Source organism: Zonotrichia leucophrys, chromosome 1 (genome assembly GCF_028769735.1).
Source record: "Zonotrichia leucophrys gambelii isolate GWCS_2022_RI chromosome 1, RI_Zleu_2.0, whole genome shotgun sequence".
In the NCBI taxonomy this organism is placed as follows: Eukaryota; Metazoa; Chordata; class Aves; order Passeriformes; family Passerellidae; genus Zonotrichia; species Zonotrichia leucophrys.
Genome location: NC_088169.1, coordinates 111,532,953 through 111,552,377, shown reverse-complemented (window position 1 = coordinate 111,552,377; position 19,425 = coordinate 111,532,953). Strand labels below are relative to the sequence as shown.

The following is a 19,425-nucleotide window of genomic DNA, read 5'->3' as shown; positions in this document are numbered from 1 at the left end:
CAGGGGAAGTGCCTGCGCCTTCCCATCGAGCCTGTGCATATTTTATGGGACTGGAATTCCCGGGATTCTTCCCCCCCTCCTGCCCAACCATTACTTTGGCCAAGGGCCACCTAAGCTGCAACAATCAATTCTCATTGCAAGATCTACAAGTGGAAAAGGTGAGGCTCTGCAGATCTCTTATTACTCTTCTGATGAAGCAACATGCAGTCAGCAAAACTTCATTTTTGTTTGTTTTATTCTAAAAAACACTTTGTTACAAATGGTTTTAAAATATCATACAGAGCTGTTCAGTTTCTTGGAGTGCTGTCTTTCTGTTGGCTAAAAATAGAAAACCAGGAAACCCTTTCCACTCTAGCACAGTTTTCCTGGGAAACCAGGTTCTTTAATGCCCAATTCTGTTTCCTTTGCTGGATGGGATAACCCCAGCACTGGTCCCAAAACCAACACACTGCCCCAGCAACCAGCACTTGATCCATAGGGCCAGCTGCTATGTCCCTGTTCCAGGGCTGCAAGGCCTCTGTGAGGGGACACAAATATTATTGTTCCATGCAATTTCCTTCTTCCCTGATCCACACTGACTGCAGAGGGGCCTGAGAGCTGTTGCTATCATCCTATTCCATTATAATGTGCTGCTCTCTCAGCCTCGAGGCTCCTTTACCAACAGGGGTGCTCCCCTGAGAGGCTCCTGTGTCCCTCCTGCCACCCCACACTCTTCCTGTGTGGGTGCCAGAGAAGATGCTGCTACCTCCCAGCCTCTCACCTAAGGGGGCACAGAGCATTTCAGGAATTGCAGTTCTCCTTAGCTGAGAGGCTGCGGTGGGCATAAACACAGCAAGCACAAGCAGCCTGTGACCAACCCGAAATGGGTAATGTGAGCAGTAGCTGCTACCGTGTGACTGAAGACATTCCCTCAACCAGGCTGAAGGAGATGAAAAAAGAAGTGGCACAGCTGTGGGGAAGAAAAGCAAGTACTGAAGTGAGTAGATGTTTTAGCGGTCTCAAAAAAAACAAACCCTTAAAAAACCCCAAACCAAAAAAACCCAAAATAATCCTGGTAGGATTACAGAAGGGAATCAGAGCAGACTCTGCACTTTTGGAAAAAGGAAGTGCTGAATCTACCTCTGTGAATACTTTCTCTGAGTTCCTAAGGATGACATCCCAGGCTGTCTGGCCAGGCAGCTGGTGAGAGATAATTAACAGGGGCTCAGTTGTGCAGGCACCCAGCTCATCTGCTGGAGGATGAACCATCTCTGTCTCACTTGCCAGGCACATCACTGATGATGGCCCCATCACCAGCACATGCTGGTCTCCTGTGAGGTAGGTAGGGTAACTCTGCAAGGATCAGTTATCCTTTCAAGGGCATGTCAAAACCTTACCATCAACCTCTAAAACCCAACATAAACTCTAAGCTATCCAGAAATGTAACCCCCAAATCCCTGTACCTGCTTCTGTCAGAGAACACCTAATACCCCAAGTGCTATCATCCAGCTGGGAAAACATTTGCCAAACAAAGTGGCAAGTATTTACTAGCTGAGTGCAGCTCTCAGTCTGTGTCCTTCACCATGACCTTTGGTAAAAAGTCCAGTAAGGCTTCTCATCGACTGAATGGGATTTAGGATCATTTTGAGACAGGTAGTAACTAAGTCCTAAATGCTAGCATCCCTCCTCTAGGCATGACTGACCACCCCACTAAATAACCTTAATCCCATATGCTGCTTAACATTCTTGTGGTGACAATATAACCAGGTCCCAGTGGCTTGAAGCTATGTCCAAGTCAGCCTGCTGCTGACTTCTCTGTAGTTCTGCTGTGAAAGGTAAGTCTGAGAGAGCAAGAAATAAGTAAATACTGATCTTCAGATTTCCACAGTGATCAGTCTGAGCCAAAGAGAAAAACAGAGAAGTCTCTACAGTTCTGTTTTCAGCTGTCCAGAAGTGATCTCGTTGTAGCTCTTCCTCCTTTTCACTTTGTAAGTCAAGATTTGGGAATATTCAGACAGCAGATGCTCCCAGTAGCAAGAGATGTCCTCCATGTCCAAGTGCTCAGTGATGAACTGACGTCCCCTAGAGACACACAAGGCACAGTCAGGCCTATTTGCCAGTTCCTACAAGAGTCATTAGTTCTGGTTTGGATGTATATCAACTTTCACACTTCCTTGTTTCAAATGAGAAACATGCACTGCTCTGTACTGTCTGTTTTAATTTTACAATTTTCATTCATGTTCACAGCCCTGACGTTGCAGAGCTTTGGCTATCCTCAGGATGGTATTTGCTATCTGGGATAATAAATATCAGATTTCACTTCTGACATGCAGCTAGAGCAGCACTGATGCATGGTGCCTCAGACCAGCCTGGATAGATAATGGTTACAGTGCAGACACAGCCCCCAGGAGCCAGCTTGTCCCATACTGAGATGAAAGCTCCCAACCTCTGCCAGCTTTCCATGCGGCTTCTGACATGGGTCACATGTGAGCCAAAGAGCACAGCATCCTGCTCTCTGCTTCCCTCTGCTTGCTCTCACTGCAGAAGGTCAGTTATACTGCACCCTACCAATACTGGGTGGTCTTTGATGGGCAACCTGATCAAAAGCAGTGTAAGAAAATGTTTTGGAAGAAGACTGCCTAATAGCCAGGTAGGACATGCTACTTACCTCTCTGAAATTTCTTGTGCTATGGCATCATTTTCCTTTACAAACTGCAAGAGCTCCCTAAAATGAAGACACACACAAAAAAATCTATGAAACAACTGGCTCAGTGGAGAACATCACCCCTTGGCTAAATTGTTGGGGAGGTTGAGGTTAAGAGTATACGAGTAGGTGAAAGTGGTGCTCACGTCAGAGCACAGAAGAAACTTCTCTTCTTGATAGTTTCCCATCAGTTCTGGACAACATCCTGAAATCTGGGAGCTAACACATTTTTGGCCCACTGATAAGTTCTTCTTCCCCCTTATCTCTGCTGCCCACTTGTAAATTTAAGTGTCTAGTGCCTGCTGATTTCAGTGAGAGTGAAAGACTTACTCCAGTGAAACTGTACTCCCCAAGCAAAGGATTCTCTGGGGGCAGTGATGAAAAGACCATGAGCTCCAAGAGTCCTTGCCTGATGCCTCAGAGTGGAGGCACTTCACTCCGAGGCATCACACAGCCTACCACAAATCATCCCTCCTTCCCAAAGGCTTCCCCACGGTATGGAATGCTCCAGGGAGTGCCTCAGGCCCCACACCTGACATCAGAGAGGTCTGACTGCACCGGGATGTAGTGGACCCAAGGCTTCAGCTGGGGGTAGAAGAACTCCAACCACTCCTCTCCGACGTGGAAGACAAGCGAGCCGCACAGGAAAAGGTGCTTCAGGCGGAAACTGGCCGCCACTCCCCGGAAATTAAACAGGTACCTTCAACAGGGGAGCAAAGAGAGGCACCTGGTTAGAGGTGTGCTGGTCTCCAGGCAGCAGTGAACCTTCCCTGGCAGGCAGCAGCTGGGCAGCACAGCGGTCACTAAAGCAGAGGAAAGGTATTTATCTGGAGCTGCTCACAGGAAAGGTGAGCTGAAGTTAAGGTGAGTTTCTGCTGTCTGTCAAAACTCAGTGAGAAATTCAAGTTGTGAGGCTTTACCTTTGATAAAGGCACCTGTGACAAACCAATGAGGCCCCGTGGACAATTGCCAGCAAGGCATGGAAGGTCACAGCATGGATTCTGTGACCCTATGGGGTCACCCAGAGGCTTTGTCAACCACAAGGAAATTTTTCCCAATTCTCTCTTGCCTTGCCGTGAAGCTTTTCTACTCATCGTTGTGCTTTGCCACATCAATCTCAGGTTATTTTTTTCCTCTGGGATTCTGCTTTAATCTGAATGTAATTGTTTGATATTAACTTGGGAATGTAACCCTAGGAGGTTAAATGGGCCAGCACACAACAGATGGACTTAGCAGATAACGAAGAATCCACAATTTTGTTTTCAGTATTTTCTGCCAAGTTAGTAAAGTGGGCTTGACTGTGGCAAGGGGATATTTCTCTTAGCAAACTGTATCTCATAGGGATGTTTGTTTGCTTACTTGTTTTCTTTATCAAACCCACATTTCTCCTATTATATGGAAAGCTATTTTTCCTACGGGTAAACCTCCCCAGAACATAACTGTTCTTTGAAGTCAAACATTTTGGGCTGGGGGAAGAGAGTTCTTCCTTTAATGAAACTATTTTGGGCAAGATGGAGCTTATATATTATATATATTTTGTGTAAGATGGGAATTACAGCTAAACTTAGTTCAGCAGCAAATAACAAGGAGTAAATCTGAAATCACTTTGCATCCTTCGTACTACCTAGGATCTCAAGGCAGGGATGAGCAGCTCACTGTATTAGGAACTGAACAAATACATGTAGAGATGTAACAAGAATGATGGTCTGGAAGCAAGGAGATGCCTCTGTCCAATTCCAGACACAGTTCCCACCATCCATAACCTCACCCTGCTGTAACACCTACACTGAAAGGAGCAGACAAAAGTTCATGTTGACCCTACCACCCTGGGCTTCAGCAAAAGTGTGTGAGAAGGTCTCAGCCTACACCATATGATGGGCTGGGGAGCACCAGAGTTGGGCAGTGTATGTGTAACAGAAGGGAGAAATCTGTGCTTCAGTCTAGTGAAATACAAAATGAGACAAGTCAATCACATTTGCACAAAAACACAGATTCAGCCAAATGACTGAGCTCTTATATCAGCAGATTCTGGCTGGCAGAATCACAACTAGCAGAAGAAAAAGCAAAACATCTGACACACAAGTGCATACACACTAAGAGTTTATATTGCACATAGAAACCTGTGAGAGTGTTACACCAAAAAACCCTCATTAAGCAGTTAAAGAATAAAAACCTTTGTAAATCAAAACCACATTCTCCTAAACAAAATAAAAAGTATGAATTAATACTGGGTCTGCTCCATCAAATTTCAGGTTCTCTCTTTTACTACATACACCCAGTGGTAGCACTTGTCATGCTAAGCTCCCAAATTTTCAGCTGTCTTATATCTGCTCACAAGCTTTCACATCTGCATGAAGCTGGTTGTTGAATTAGACCTTAAAATAAAATGAGACCCTGCACCATGCAAGAAATGACTAACCCACAGACCTTGAACAGCTTTACTAATCAAAACTCTTACTTGTATTTGCAGTGATCAACCAGTGGAATTTCCTTTGCAGGAGGCTTTCCTAAGGTGTCCTTAAAATAAAGAGAATTCAAAAGCAAAACAAAACAGTAAGCTTCAAATGGTTATTTAACTTGTTTTCCTTCTCACTTAGAAACAAAGGTAAGGTGTCAAAAGCTTCCATTCCCACTTCTGAGAAAACCTTCTCTGGTGGGCTGTTAGAAGGATCATAAAGAATTCCCAGCCCTTCAAACATGAAAAAAAGCTCAGTAAATTACACACTGCCTGTAAGTGAATGCCAGCACAAACACATTAAATGATAATGTTTTGTTGGCAGCTATAGAGTAGAAAACAGCTTGGGACAATGGACTGTGTGAAGCCAAGTGTAACTGGATTAGCCAAGACTGTCTGGAGAGAGCTGGACTGTAGACTAAGTAAGAAACTAAAAAGTTATCAGCAACAGTTATCAGAAAGTTATCCACAATAGGATCAAGAAATGGAGCAAACAGAAAAAGGTTTGAAGACTGACAACACCAGAGAGGCAGCTCAGAGACAAGAAGGGGAAGGGTTGGCCAATTTTGTTGTTGTGGGAAAGGAGGAGATTGGCAGAGATTCATTTTCTTATGTGTTCTCCTTTCCTTGAACAACAAGCGTGGAAGGAAGGAAAGTGTTTGGCCTGCCAGGCTCCAGAGACTCCTTGCTTTCATGTGCCAGAGAGGTGCGGCCATCAAGGGAAGTACAAACCTCCCCCACTCTAAAGGATCACCCACAACTCTCCAACAAGATGTTTCTCTCCATCAAAGCCATCCTGCAGTGCCACCCTTTCTGGCCTTCACACTCAGGAGACAGACAGACAAACACCCACACACCTTTTCAGATTTCCAAGCCTGGTTTTTAGTGTACTCAGCGTCAACAAGTTCTGGGTTTTCTCGGGACAGCAGGATGAGGGGATCTCTCTCAGGGCTTGTTCTGAAAAAGAAATGCTGTCACTAATTGCCAATCCTCATGCCTCAACACAGCTAACAGACTAGAGAACTTGAGGCACTGCTTCTTTCTGAGGCTGACCTCCCTGTGTGCCCCCAAAACACTGTGAAGTGTGCACCACAGTGTATTTCTGCCCAAGGGTATATTAACAGAGGAGAATGAGTAATGGGTACCAAAATTATTTGACTGACTATATATTTAACAGTATTATTTAAAAATTCCCAGGACAAATCCTGCTTCCTTTATCCAGATGAGTGCCAAATGCTTTAACTCCCACCTTAGAGAAAGTTCAAAGATGCTCAGCATCTTCAGCCCTCTGACAGGGCTTTAAAACACTGCTGATAAACAAGGTTATGACATCCCTCAGATACATTCCTCATCAGCTGCTGAGCCTACCTGGAAAGCCATTAAATCCTTCCCTGTTGGGGAAGGGGAAGAAAGAAAGTATAGGATTTAACATTGTTTTAAACTGTAACTGGAGAGAGGCCAAAAAAAATCTTCTCTTATTCCCTACCACTCAGGTAACTTAAGGCCAGAATACTTTTCATTCAGTGTGGATCACTTGCACAGCAAATAAAGCATTCACATTGGCAGGAAGCATAAGCAGCAATATTAAATCTTTAAATTTGTATCAAGCACCTGCAGTTCCCTTCACAGAACAAAACAAGCGGGCTCCTGAGGTGACAGTTTTAGTCATTAAGAAATAATGTGGCAAATCCATCACAACTTCTGCTTCCAATATTAGGTGATTATAATAAACTAGTTGCAAATGGCAGTTCTTGTGGAGAATAACTAATAGTGCAATGCTGTACAACATGTTTCACTTTCCTTACTTTTGGAAAATACACTCTTAATTAGGGTTTAGGTGTAGGAGACATGGAAATTTCTATATACAGAGAGCTGTCACAGCCCCTCTTGGTAGAATCTTCTGTTGCAGGAGAAAATGCTCACCTGGATCCTCGGAAATATCCTTTAGAGATTTTTTTCTTCCATGGCCATTTCTCTGCAGATCTGAAAATATTTTTTACACATGGCAATAAATGATTTAATATAACCATGAAACAACATTGTCATCAGATTTCACAGCATGGTGTCTTTTTCTATTCTTCATTTTTGATGGAAATCACTTCCTTCATTATAGCATAAAAAAAACTCTCACCCAGCTCCAATGAAACAGGTTTTCCTGTAAATATTGTGTTTAAGGCAATATAATATAGGCTACTTTCCAGAACACCTTTCAGGCAAAACAATGTATTACACACAGCTCTCCACCAAACCTTGAAGGGTATTAGAAGTTTGCCTAAGCTTTGAATCCACTTTTTGAGCTGTGGCTTTTTCTTGCTGTAGTGAATATGGATAGTGAAAAACAACTAGAGAGTTTCTAATCAGTCATTTCCCACTACAAAACAGAACTACCAATCAAGAAACAAAAAAACCACCTAGTGTTTTGCACTTAAAACACAAGAGTTCATTGTTTTTATTAATCACTTTCATGTTAAACCTAATCAAGTCCTTCAAAATAGCTGTTCACCTGGGGTTTTTTCCTGCCAGTGCAGTCACCTGCCTCACCACTTCTCAGAGAACTCTGCCATGCTTTTCTGCTGCACCTGGTGGAACATGCAGGTCCTGACCCCCGAGTTGATCTACCTGTGCAGGCCAAGCTTTGCATCTCCTTATAGTGAAAACACAAGGATGAGTAAATGCTTTGCACTCCATTACACTACAACATATCAAGCTTTAGCTATGAATAATCACGTGGATCTTCAGATTTTGAAGAGCAAAAGATTCAACTTTGCATTTGGATGTCAATTACATAGAGGTGGTTTTTGCTATTTTGTTTCTGCGTTCACTAAGTGTTGCACACTTGGTTTGTCACTTCCCATGTGAAGCACCCCCTTACTCTGCTAACAAATCAAAAGATCCTGCCAAAAGGAAGACTCCCAGCCAGAAATGTCTTCTGTTTAGCCCAGTAATGACTCTTGATTCCTAGGAATGGTTCCAGGTTTTTCTACTGCACAATGACACCCAAGTAAAAGCACATCTAAAGAAGGCTTTCCTTTAGCCTTCCAGTAGCTTATACAAACATCCTGGATCATCCCTGCAGTGAAAAAAACATAGCTCCTAGAGAAGTAGCTGAGAAGAAAGAAGAATATTTCTGTATGTCAGGGGAGATTTCTGCAGGCAAAAGATAACTGCTACTTTATTGACAAACCTGCTCTCCCCAAACCCGATAGCAATCTGGCCCTGACAGCATGAAGGATGTGCATAGTTTGTCCTCTGCATTCCTTACTAAAGGCTTGCAAACAGAGGAGCTAATTATAACTTCCAGTGACATCATCCAAGGTTTCCATGGAGAATTCCCATACAGCAGTCAGGCTGTAGGTAGTTCATGTGAGGCAGCAGGACAGATCACAGGCCAACAGACTTATGGTCTTGGACATCAACATGGGCCAGTGCAAGATGCATTTTTGTCTTCCATGACACCTTCCCCCACACATAACCATTTCCAAAACCTACCTTCTGAGGTCCTCTCTCATGAGGTCCCAGCGCCCTAAACCTGTTGGGTAAATTGGCCAAACAGCTGGTCCTCCTTCCCAAAATGTCCAGGCAGGATACATGATGTCATTGTATTCAGATGTCTTGAGAAAAAGGAAAGTAATGCAAGAATGAGAGTAATATCTACTTTGTTTTACTGACTGAGCCCACCAGTATAGTAGGAGTCCTATTAAAATATCTGTATTGTATTTGAATATCTGTATTGTATATTGAATATTTGTATATAGGCCTTGCCCTGATAAGCCCTGGTTGTTTTTGATGGGCTGCAGCTGTGATGGCCTGAATTGGGCTGCAGCTGTGGCTAGTGAAGATAACTGGGATAAAAGGGGGTGGGCTTGGCCAGGCAGGGACAGCCTAGAAGGAGCCCTAACTAAGAAGCAGCAACAAGCAGAACAAGAAGTCTGTGCTGTGGAGAACTGCCCCCAAGGAATATCACTGAGAAGGTATGGGACTCTAGAAATATGATTGTGACAGTATGGGACTCTAGAAATATGAATACAACACACCAGTAACAAATGTTCCTTCTGGGAGCTCTGTTGGCTTTCTCCATTATGTGTCCAAAAGAGCTTTGCAATCACCATTTGCTGGGCTTACAGAATCACAGAATTATCAGGGTTGGAAGGGACCTCTGGAGATGATCCAGTCCAACCCCCTGCCATGTCAGGGTCACTTAGAGCAGGATACACAGAAACACATCCAGGTGGGTTAAGAATGTGTACAGAAAGGGAGACTCCACTCCTCCCTGGGCAGGGTTTGTATGAACATAGTTCAATACTGAAATGCTTCCATGATTTTTAAAAGGCCTTGTCTTGCTGTGTGATGACACAGGACTTTCATGTAGAAAAGAGCAAAAGAGATCCATGATGCAGTTGATTAGTAAATAGCAAAAGACTTGAGCTCAACTCACCTTTCTAAAGGCTTGTGCCTATGTGTAGCTACAAGTGTATTTTTCTGATGACAAGTCAAGAGGCATTATTACCTCCTCAGAGATAGAGGCACTTAGAGACACTTTGACATTAAGGTTTCCAAGACTTTGGTTCATTCCAGACTTCCTAGAGATAACTTAACAATTCACTGTAACAAATATCCAGGTAATGTAAGAATTCCAGTTCCTCACTCCTGTTTGGTTGCTTAAGCCCCCATATATTATCAGAGCGAAGACCAGCACTTAAGACTAAATTCTTCCATGAAACCAGACTATGGGCAACTTCCTTGCCCTAGTAGTAAACTTCCTACACAATTATCCATCTGTCTATCCCCTGGAGGTACTGGAGAGTCCAAGGCCACTGAGGTAGTTAGGAGGTTAGTGCACATGACTTATGAACAGGGCCTGAGCAATGGGTTTGTCTGTGCAAAGGAAGAGGAGGCTTGGGGGAATGTAAATGCCATCTCCTCATGCCTAATGGGAGAGTTCAGGAGGAGGCACAATCTTTTCTGTAGTGCAGAGCCAGCAGCAGGCTTTGATTACAAGAGGAGGAATTCCAGTTAGCTAATGGAAAATGTGTTTTCATTCATCAACTCGGTCTGTGGATGCCATGTCCCCAGGGATGCTCATATCTGAGCAGGATGCAGCCCTGAGCTGTTCCTACTCTGAGCAAAGGTGCTGGACTGGGTAACCTTCTGCAGTCCCTTCCAACTTGAATGAATGTGGGCTTCTCTGTCTTCTCAGTCCTGCTACAACCAGACACTGGTTAGAGACCATGACAGCTCCATGATCAACTTTCTGAGATGCAGAACAGGAAAATATTTCCATCTTTTATACTTTCAGCTTTAGAAAGCACATAGGACCAGCATCCTGAAGTCTTCCTAACACTGGCTGCTGAAATGTGAGCTGTGGCTGGGTCACTGCGTTTTAGTTAAGATAGGGCTGAGGTTACCACAGAGCTCAGTGTCTTGCAGGGTAGTCAGAGGCAGAATGATGAACACAGCTGCAAAGATTAAACTCATGCAACCTGCTTTGCAAAAACTTGGGTTCTGCTGGTTAGAGTTAAGGTTGTTCAACGATCAAGGGGCAAGACAGCTTGGCATTACTGCTGCATCCAGCAGTGAACGTGGTTATTGCCTGTACTGAAAATCTAGAGAGAATTTTAGGATTGCTAGGGGACTAGTCAATAGTTATGGATCATATTATGGTTCAGATTGCATGAGCTGAAGACCTAGGTTCAGAGTAAGATGCTGCAAGTTAGCAGAAACAGAGCTGGGTTTGAACTAGCAAGACCAAATAGTTCATTGCTTCTCCTTGCATATTACTGCCTGCTGGAGTTCAGCCAAGAACAGGATTTGTCATGAAAGTGCAGGATTTGGGCATACAGGGCATAAACCAAGGCAAAGCAAGATGAGCCAAAGCTTGAGGTGTAAGAGCCTTTTGCTGAAAAGGATGAGACACTATGCTACAGTCAGGTTTAATAGTGGGAGAGGTAGGAGAACATGCAGAGAGGCTCATGAGAAAAGAGAAGCAAAGAGTGTCTCCATGCATGTGTGCACCTCTGCACATTTGCAGGTGGAAAAGGGAATCCAAGAGAAAAGGGTTCAGAGAAGGTGACAAGGTTATAGAAACACCCATCTGTGGCACCACAAAAAAAGGACTAAAATATTCACATTAAATGAGATTATTGTATGGCCACTGACATGATCAAAAATCCTTGATGTTGCGGGGAAACTATGGCTACAATTTTAACAGAGGTATTGTAGCAAATGGGAGGAATACTGGCAGATATCCCACCCAGGTGTGTATCATTCCACTGCAGCAGAGGTACGCTTTTTGACCTGGAAGAGAAGCTAATGAGGGGAAAAGCTGATTTATCAAATTGATCTGCAAGTCTGTCTGTCAGAAAACTGGAAACAAAGGGCAAGAAGGAGCAAGCAATTTCAACACACAGAAAATCTGCAGAGAACCATCCTCAAAACTATGTTCCCAAGAGAAAGAAGAACATGCACATCTTGGAAATGCTCAGCTTTTAGAGGTGTGTGTACCTTGCTGAAGGAGAAGACTGGGATGATGGGTTTCATCCACTTGGGAACCTGGGGGTAGTCTCGCACATTGATCACCATCTCCATGTCAGGGAGGCGATGGATGATCCCCAGAATGAAGTGCTCAACTCCACTGCATCTGTGGAGAAATGACACATGGCAAAAGAGCTATAAGGAGGCAGACTCTTGCAGGCCTTCCTCTGCACAGAGCCAGAAGAGATGGTGAGCCTAAGCTGTACCATGATGCAAACTGGGAACTGCCTACAGCATCCTCCAAGTCTCACTGCAGCATGGACACCAATGGGGCAACACATCCTATAAAATCTGGCCTGACCTGAATTTCTCAGGGATTCCACAACCAACCAATCATTTGTGCACTGGAGTGCAACAGTGACACTTTGCTATTGATGCATATAAGCCTAACAGTTTATTTTCCGGGCTCCTGCTCTGATGAGGAATTCAGACCTCTGAAATATCATTGTACCCAACAGCTGCCAGCTTGGCAGTGTTGAGAGTTTTCTTCTGTCCCAGCTAGGGAGAGCAGATCCCCTGCACAGCTCTTACCTTGCAGGGAACATGCAGTCCTGCTCACGATACAGTCTGTTTTTAATTATTTGGTAGTGGGTCCCGAGCTTGCGGCTCACGACGTCTGCCATCGTCTCCTTGGAAATACCACCTCGAAAAGGAGCCAGGTCCTGCTTCCAGACACTGAAACAAAACCACCAGCCACTATTATGTACCACAGAGAGGATATTGTGTATGAAATACTGCAGTGTGCAGAACAGGCTTCTAGCTAAAAGAAGCTCCATGTAGCTTCTAGGAGCTCTGGTGTGAGAATTTGAGTCTTGGAAGTTCCTCAGAGGATCAAGCTTCACAATTTTACCTATGTGCTGTTTGTCTGAACACAAAGCCCAGCACAGGACAACTCTGGTCACTCTCTCACAGAAATACCTGACATACCCAGGCATGTTTTGGGTAAAACCCTCCAGCTCACTTCAGCCTTGTGCTCTGGCTCCCCATAAATGATGGGGCAAACCAAGACCAAATTCCTCACGCCATGTCACACTGTGCAGACGTTAAAAATGTAGGTAACAGTCTAGTTGCATGAAATACCATCACCCAGGAACACTGGGTGAGTGAAAGCTGGCCCAGGAGGACAGGCCTATGCAGCACATGTCCTGTGACTTCTGCACACCACCAGTGAGCTCCAGGAACACAGTGTGGAAGCACAAACCTAATGAACATGTAAGAAAACACAGAAGGAGGATGCAACTTATGTAAAATTACTCTAAAAGTCCTGTGATCTAACTGCTTGGAGCATGTCATCAACAGTGTCGGATTGTAACAGCCAAGGAAACCTTCTTTCCTTTCAGGTAGACATTGCATCAATGTTTCCATTTAAGAAAACACTGCCAGGGTGATCCCACTGTGTGAGTGCTCAAACAGGTTGCAGAGAGAGGATGTGGAGTTTTTTTGGCATGTTAATGTTGAGACATTCAAAACCTGACTGGTCACAGTCCTGGCAACCCTACTTGAGCAGAAGGGTTGGACTTGATGATCTCAAGAGGCTGGACTTGATTATCTCAAGAAGTCCCCTCCAACCTCCAGAATTCTGCTATTTCCTAGTTGAATAGAGAGCAGTAAAAGTGTGCCAGGAATTGCCATTGTGCAGATGACATTGCATCCCTACCAGACTGCTCATGCTGACCACAACAGCATGAGCAGTCTGGTATGGATGCAAACGGGATGAGCTTGAGAACAGGGAGAGAGTTGCAGTGCCATGGCACATTCACAGCCATCCTCACTTCATGTTACTACTGCCTGTCATGTTCTGCAGCAGATTTTTGGAGGTTGTAACCACTTGGGAAGGTGTTTGGCCCAAAGGTGGGCAGGAGCTGGTGGGGTGTATGTTTAAAGATTAGGATATGTCTTTAGGCTGTACCTTGGAACTTAGGAAAGACTGGAAGGCTCAACTAGATGAGACTTTCCCTCATCAATATTTCAAGAGCAATGAATATCAAAAACTCTAAACAGAAAGTACAAACAGTAGCTCAATATGACTCATCTGATTTTGAAAGCCACTATAGCACTCAAACCCCAAAACGAGTTAGCACATCTGATACTTTTAAATAGGAAGCTTGAAGTTGGACATCTGTGTTTCTGCATCTGAAATCCTAATCCTAAAGGTAGAAGGATGTGGTAACTCCTAAATTCCCTTCTCTCCTTGAAATATAAATGGTGATTAAAGGTATCAAACGCCCCAGTCCCATTGAGTGAGAAGGCAGAGGCAGGCTGTTAAGAGAAATGTCACGAGTTATGTATCTGGTTTATTGTATGGTCTATATGAAATGCCAACACGCTGTGTGTGCAGCTGCAGAGGGTAACAAGGTGTGTGACCCATAGCTACAGATGTGACACTTTGGGGCCAAAATATCCCCTTATTTGGCTTATCCCCAATCCACCAGTGCTGCCGAAAGTATTCCTTCCTGAGACCTGCACAGTCAGTGAGTATTCCCCCCTATGTCGGGAGACCTGCACAGTCGAAAGGAAGCCAGTCTCTCACCTTTGGTGGCAGCTGCAATTTTCCTTTACACACGGCTCATAGGCTTCCACGGCTTTCTTAATTTGCCCAGTTATCGCTTTCCACTTGGCATCTAAAACACACAGGAAGGAAAAGCCAAAGGGTTCGATCCGCCCGCCAGCAGAACGAGCGGCGGGCTGGGGAGGCAGGGAGCGGGCAGCGGCTCGGGCGCGCCTTCCAGCCCGCGGGGCGCTGTGCTGGGGGAGCCGCCCGCCCGACCCCCGGCCCCGTTCCGCGGTCCCTTCCCGCCGTGCCGCCGCTCACCTGCCGCCAGGGCGGGCTGCAGGCGGCACAGCGCGGCCGCCACGGCCACCATGGCCCACAGCGCCAGCGCCGCCCGCCCCGCGGCCATGGCCGCCCCGCCGCACGGCCCAAGATGGCGGCGGCGCCCGCCCCGCGCGGCCATGGGAGCTGTAGTTCCCGCCCCAGCGCTGAGGGGGCGGGCGGGCATGGGGACATTGTCGTGTCGCCACAGAGTGGCCTGTCGGGCACTGCCTGTCGCGATAGATGGGGCCGTGCTGCACAAGCAGCCGCTGCCCAGAGGGGCTCTGAGCGTGCAGCCGGGATAGCCCCCAGGTATCCTCCTAGCGCTGCCCTCAGAACCCGCCAGCCCCGCACATCTCCGGGTGCCCTCGCTCCCCTCGGGCTTTTTTTGGGGAGAATTTCCCCCAAAACGCCTGGATTCATCAAGCACCTGATCCAGCCTGTAAGAGGCTCTTTCTCCTGGCCCGACCACTCGCTGTCGCCAAGGCCTGCTTCAATTTGAACATCTAAAGTCACAAATCTCATCGTTACTACTCATCGTAAGTTTCAGACTGATTCGTGTCAATTTCTTGGCAATTTCAGGGCTGTGGACTGCAAGGGGTCATGGAATCATGAATGGTTTGGGTTGAAAGGGACTTTAAGCATCATTTAGTTCCTGCCGTGGGCGGGGATGTTTTCCACTAGAGCAGGTTGCTCAGAGCTCCATCCAACCTGGCCTCGAGCACTTCCAGGGATGGGGCATCCACAACTTTAGGCAACCTGTTCCAGTGCCTCACCACCTTCACAGTAAAGAGTTTTTTTACCTAACATCTAATCTACACCCATGCTCTTTTGGTTTTAATCCACTCCCCATTGTCCTGTCACTACATGCTCTTGTGAAAGGTACTGGAAGGCTGCAGTTAGGTCATCCCCAAGCCGTATTTTTCCAGGCTGGGCAAACCAAATAATCTCAGCTTTTCCTTGTAGGAGAGCTCATCCATTGCTATAGTCATCTTGGTGGCCCTCCTTTGGACTCATTCCAACGGGTTGATGTCCTTCAATCAAGATTGGATTATCTTTAAAGATCCCTTCCAACCCAAGCTATTCTATGTCCCTGAAAGAACTGAGAATCGGTGGTTGAGCACCATCAGCATAACGTGTAGGACTTTCACTTTGCAAAATAGTTTGTTAGAATGCAGTATTCAAAGCTTAGTGTTTGGTAGTTGAGTTTGGGTCAGCTCAATCATATCTGGCCATCCTTCAAGAGAAGGGCTTATCAGCTGGGGGCTAGATGCAATATCCATGCTGATAAGTGTCCAAGTGAATGTAGGTTAGAGGGGCTGGGGATAAGCAGATGCCATCCAAACATTAATCCAGATGAGTCAATTAATGTTTTTTCCTGAAGCTGAACATGGGCAAGTCTGTCCCATCTTCATGGGGTCTGTATATCCAAATGTGAACACTAGCCTAGTTTGGTGACTTTGGATTTCAGGAAGAGGAGCTGTGGTTGCTCATTAATAGGAAGGAGTCACATTTACACTAAGTTTCTCTGGAGTGAATTGATTAGCCACAACAGCCTCCAACTCCACTAGTCATAAAGGCCTCTTTTGTGTGAAACTGAATCAGTCCTGTAGGTATTTGTAGGTTTGGGTGGAGAAATGATTGCCAGAGAACAGACCAAAGAGGAAAAGCATGTGCTGACAAGGAGCGTGAAGGTTTCCCAAGGACTGCTAAATTCCAGAGACCAGTAGCTCTACTGAATTTGCAAGAGCTGATAAAATCCAGGCACTGAGTCTGCTCACTCTGTCAAGGCCCCAAGTGAATATTGGGATTAACCCCTGGCTGTGTGACCAGAGGGCAGCAGCTCCTCCAGGCAGAGTCTGCGGGATCCTGTGTGCACCCATTGAAATAAGTGACTCTGAGGGACTTTCTGAACACCTGCTTGGAAGGTGCTAGTGCCAGCACAGCCCTCTCTACTGGGGTTGTCCCTGTGAGGGAATAAGGGAATCTTTGTGTATTATCTGCTATTAATAGTAACAACTTCCTAGAGTGGAAGCTTTGAGTACTTCTGGCTGTCTCATCCTAAACCCTTGTTGCATGGCCAAACATTTTTTTAAGCAAATCAGGAAAATTAATCCATCCTTTTCATCTTCTCCTTGAGATCCTCTGTCTTCCTTTTGATTTATGCTTTCTTTCTTTTCCTCTACAGTTCTTCTTAGAACTGCAGTGGCCACAGATCCAACTAGAGGCTGGTCTGCAGACTCCCCCAGAAATGTGAACCTTAGTAAGGTAAAACCAAAAAATTGTCAATACTTTTAAGTATCTATATTTGCCTCCACTGGCCTCACTCAGTCTTAGCCATCTCTACATCACTAATCCACTCATTAGTTCTAGCAAAGTTTTCTGTCTTCCCTCTCAGGTTCCAGGCCAGATTTTCCTGCTTCTTTCCTGGCTGACTGACTAGAGACAGCAGCACACTCTTCCAACACCATTTCTGTTTGTTTCTCACAGCTCTCTGCTAGTCTCCTACTCAGCCAGTAGAGCTGTAGTAGTTCACTCTGTAGCAAAGGTTATTTCGGGTACTTTCTCTGAAGCAAATAGTAGGAGTGGTAGTCAGCATAAATGTTTAATAGGCCCTGAGAGCTAAGACTTTAAGATGAAGCTTCTTTTGAAGCTACATTTACAGCCTCTGCTCTCCCAGGCTTTGTATAATGAAAGCACCCCAGGCCACTGTGGTGTGGTTTTGGCATTTGCTGTAGTTCCCCCCAAGCACCTTGGATGGTTGTAAGCCTCAGAACCCCTTGACTCTCACTTCAAACACAGTCTTTGCCTCACCTTCTCTACCTTCTTAATTTCCTGTAAATCCAGAGCTCCGTGCAGGAGCATCTGGCTCTGATCTTTGATACCCTCCCTCAAACACAGCCCCTCCCTCATTTTTTTTCTCTGCCAAATCAAGCATAAACACCCACAAATTTACTTTCATCCTGTTCCATGTGCCCCGAGTGGAAAATCTCTTGGCTGTAAATCTGGTGTCCTTGCTTTACATATTCAACATAGGTTAGAAGAAGGGTGCTCCAAGCTGCTTTTGAGGTTGAGTTGAAGAAAACATGCTTCCTACATGTTGAATTTCTCTCAGAACTATGATCTGGCTGTTCTTTGCTGCTATCTGCTTGAGCAGGGGTGGCAGTGGGGGCTGTTCTCCTTTAATTCATCCTTTTGTGCCAAATGGAAGTCCTAGGCTTCCTGAATTCCTCTAATAATGGGGAATATTTCCTGTGGAGAATGGCCATCTCAGCAGAGGGAAGAAGGAAAATGTACAGGCTGCTGAGCTCCAAAACCTGTGACTGACATTACCAAGGCTTCTGGGGATGGGTCCAGTCTTTCTCACAAGAAGCCACAGAGCTTCTGGAGAGTCAAGATTGTTTCCTCTTAGTGAGCTCCTTGTGGAGCTTCTGTTCCCCGTGGCTCTGAGCTGTGTCTCATAACATGCAGCCCTGTGGAGGTGTTGGACTGTGGCTGTCAGGATTCAGGGCTGGCCACAGCTGCAGTACATGGCTTGGGGGTGTTTGGTGTTGAATATTCAATTATTTTATGCAAAGGAGGGGAATTATAAAAGCGTTACAGCAACTGGAGCGCTGCAGAGAAGTGTAGTGCCAGAACAGGACACCCAGTAAGGGTTGGGGTCATGAATGAAGGCTCAGACCAAGGCTCTGCAGAACCTAGGGTTTGGTCTGGGCAAAACAATGCTGGAGAGCCCAGAGCTGGGTTTTGATGAAATCCCATCAGAGGGTGCCAGTGAAGGAAGTCAGTAACCCAGCCCTCAACCCAGCCTGAGGATTTAAGGCAAAGGAAACAATGGAGCTTCCAAGAAACACTGGGGAAGGCATCTGTAGCTCAAGCCCAAGGTCAAAGTTTAAGTAGTTGTGCATGCTGTGTGAGCAACACAAACCAACTACATCTGGTGCTTGGGAGAAGATGCAAGAGCTGCACTGGTTTCATCCCTTGAGGGATCTGCATGTGTCAGAGGATTCCTGTGCTCATGACAGTGATGACAGTGTCATAAAATTTTTTTTCATATTGGCAGCCCCAAAGAGGAAGAAGGACACCTATTTAGTGTGAATTGAGTATGTAAATACACTTTTCAATATTGAGCCAGGAATATATCTAAGGCTTGTTACTTGTACCCCTTAAAAACAGTAGAGATAAATCCATCTTTCTTGGAGGAGTTGAGAAAACCTAGGACTCCTGCACAGAAGGATGAGCAGAGTTCTGGTTCCTCCTAAAGACACAGCACTTGTCACTACCAGTGTCATTGCTGCAGCTACTATTTTTCCTGCAGGCCACCATCACTGGAGAATTCCTAGATGTCTGTGACTCTATAGACGTTAATTAATTGGAGTTGTTAAACTATCAAAGCATGGAACTGTAATTGTGAGCATCTTGTGAACCGAGGGACTGAAGTCACCAGCACCTCCGCACAAACCAGAGACTGGAAAAGACAAATTTGTGGTGGTGGAGCATGGGGGGGGATGTTTGAAAAGTAAAAAGCCCATCAAGAGGATGCATTCAATAATTGTACCCATTTGCATTTTGCTTTTGAGTCACAGGACATTGCCACAAACTGAAATTGAGCACATTCCTATAGAAAAAGCATTGGCATTGGGCCACGGCTGTAAAGACTTTTAAAAATCTGTTTGAGAGGCCATGTTAACTAAAACTGATCATAAATCACTTTTTGCCATTGCCATTGGGGATCTGGCAAACACCTTCCTGCAAACAGAACGTCTCTTTCTTTAGCTACAGTTGTATAACTTGCAAATTGAATGCGAACCTGAGAAAGATTTAGTAGTTGCAGGCACACTCTCTAGAGCCTTTGACAAAAATTCTGTGGAACAAAGTCCCAGGCTAGATTATGGATATGTCAGTTGGGGAAAACAAAATAGAAAAACCCAGCCTTGTCGGTTT

The 19,425-nt window shown here is 45.4% G+C and overlaps 2 protein-coding genes across 2 annotated transcripts in view; one reads left to right on the top strand and one right to left on the bottom strand.

The window, feature by feature from the left end:
* Positions 1 to 217: 217 nt before the first annotated feature.
* Positions 218 to 14,575, bottom strand: POGLUT1 (protein O-glucosyltransferase 1). The gene is made up of 11 exons (XM_064727297.1): positions 14,482 to 14,575; positions 14,200 to 14,290; positions 12,201 to 12,344; positions 11,640 to 11,775; positions 8,628 to 8,749; positions 7,062 to 7,121; positions 5,996 to 6,095; positions 5,142 to 5,200; positions 3,216 to 3,383; positions 2,648 to 2,704; positions 218 to 2,061 (listed from the first exon to the last, which is right to left on the bottom strand). The coding sequence occupies exons 1-11, from the start codon at positions 14,567 to 14,569 to the stop codon at positions 1,905 to 1,907; spliced, it is 1,182 nt and encodes a 393-aa protein (XP_064583367.1). The 5' UTR covers positions 14,570 to 14,575; the 3' UTR covers positions 218 to 1,904.
* The window catches only part of LOC135454817 (uncharacterized), an 81,401-nt gene continuing 74,315 nt past the window's right edge, over positions 12,340 to 19,425 (top strand). The window contains exons 1-2 of the mRNA XM_064727348.1: positions 12,340 to 13,009; positions 16,670 to 16,749. The gene's annotated coding sequence lies outside the window, so the exon portion shown is untranslated. The remainder of the gene's footprint in view (positions 13,010 to 16,669; positions 16,750 to 19,425) is intronic.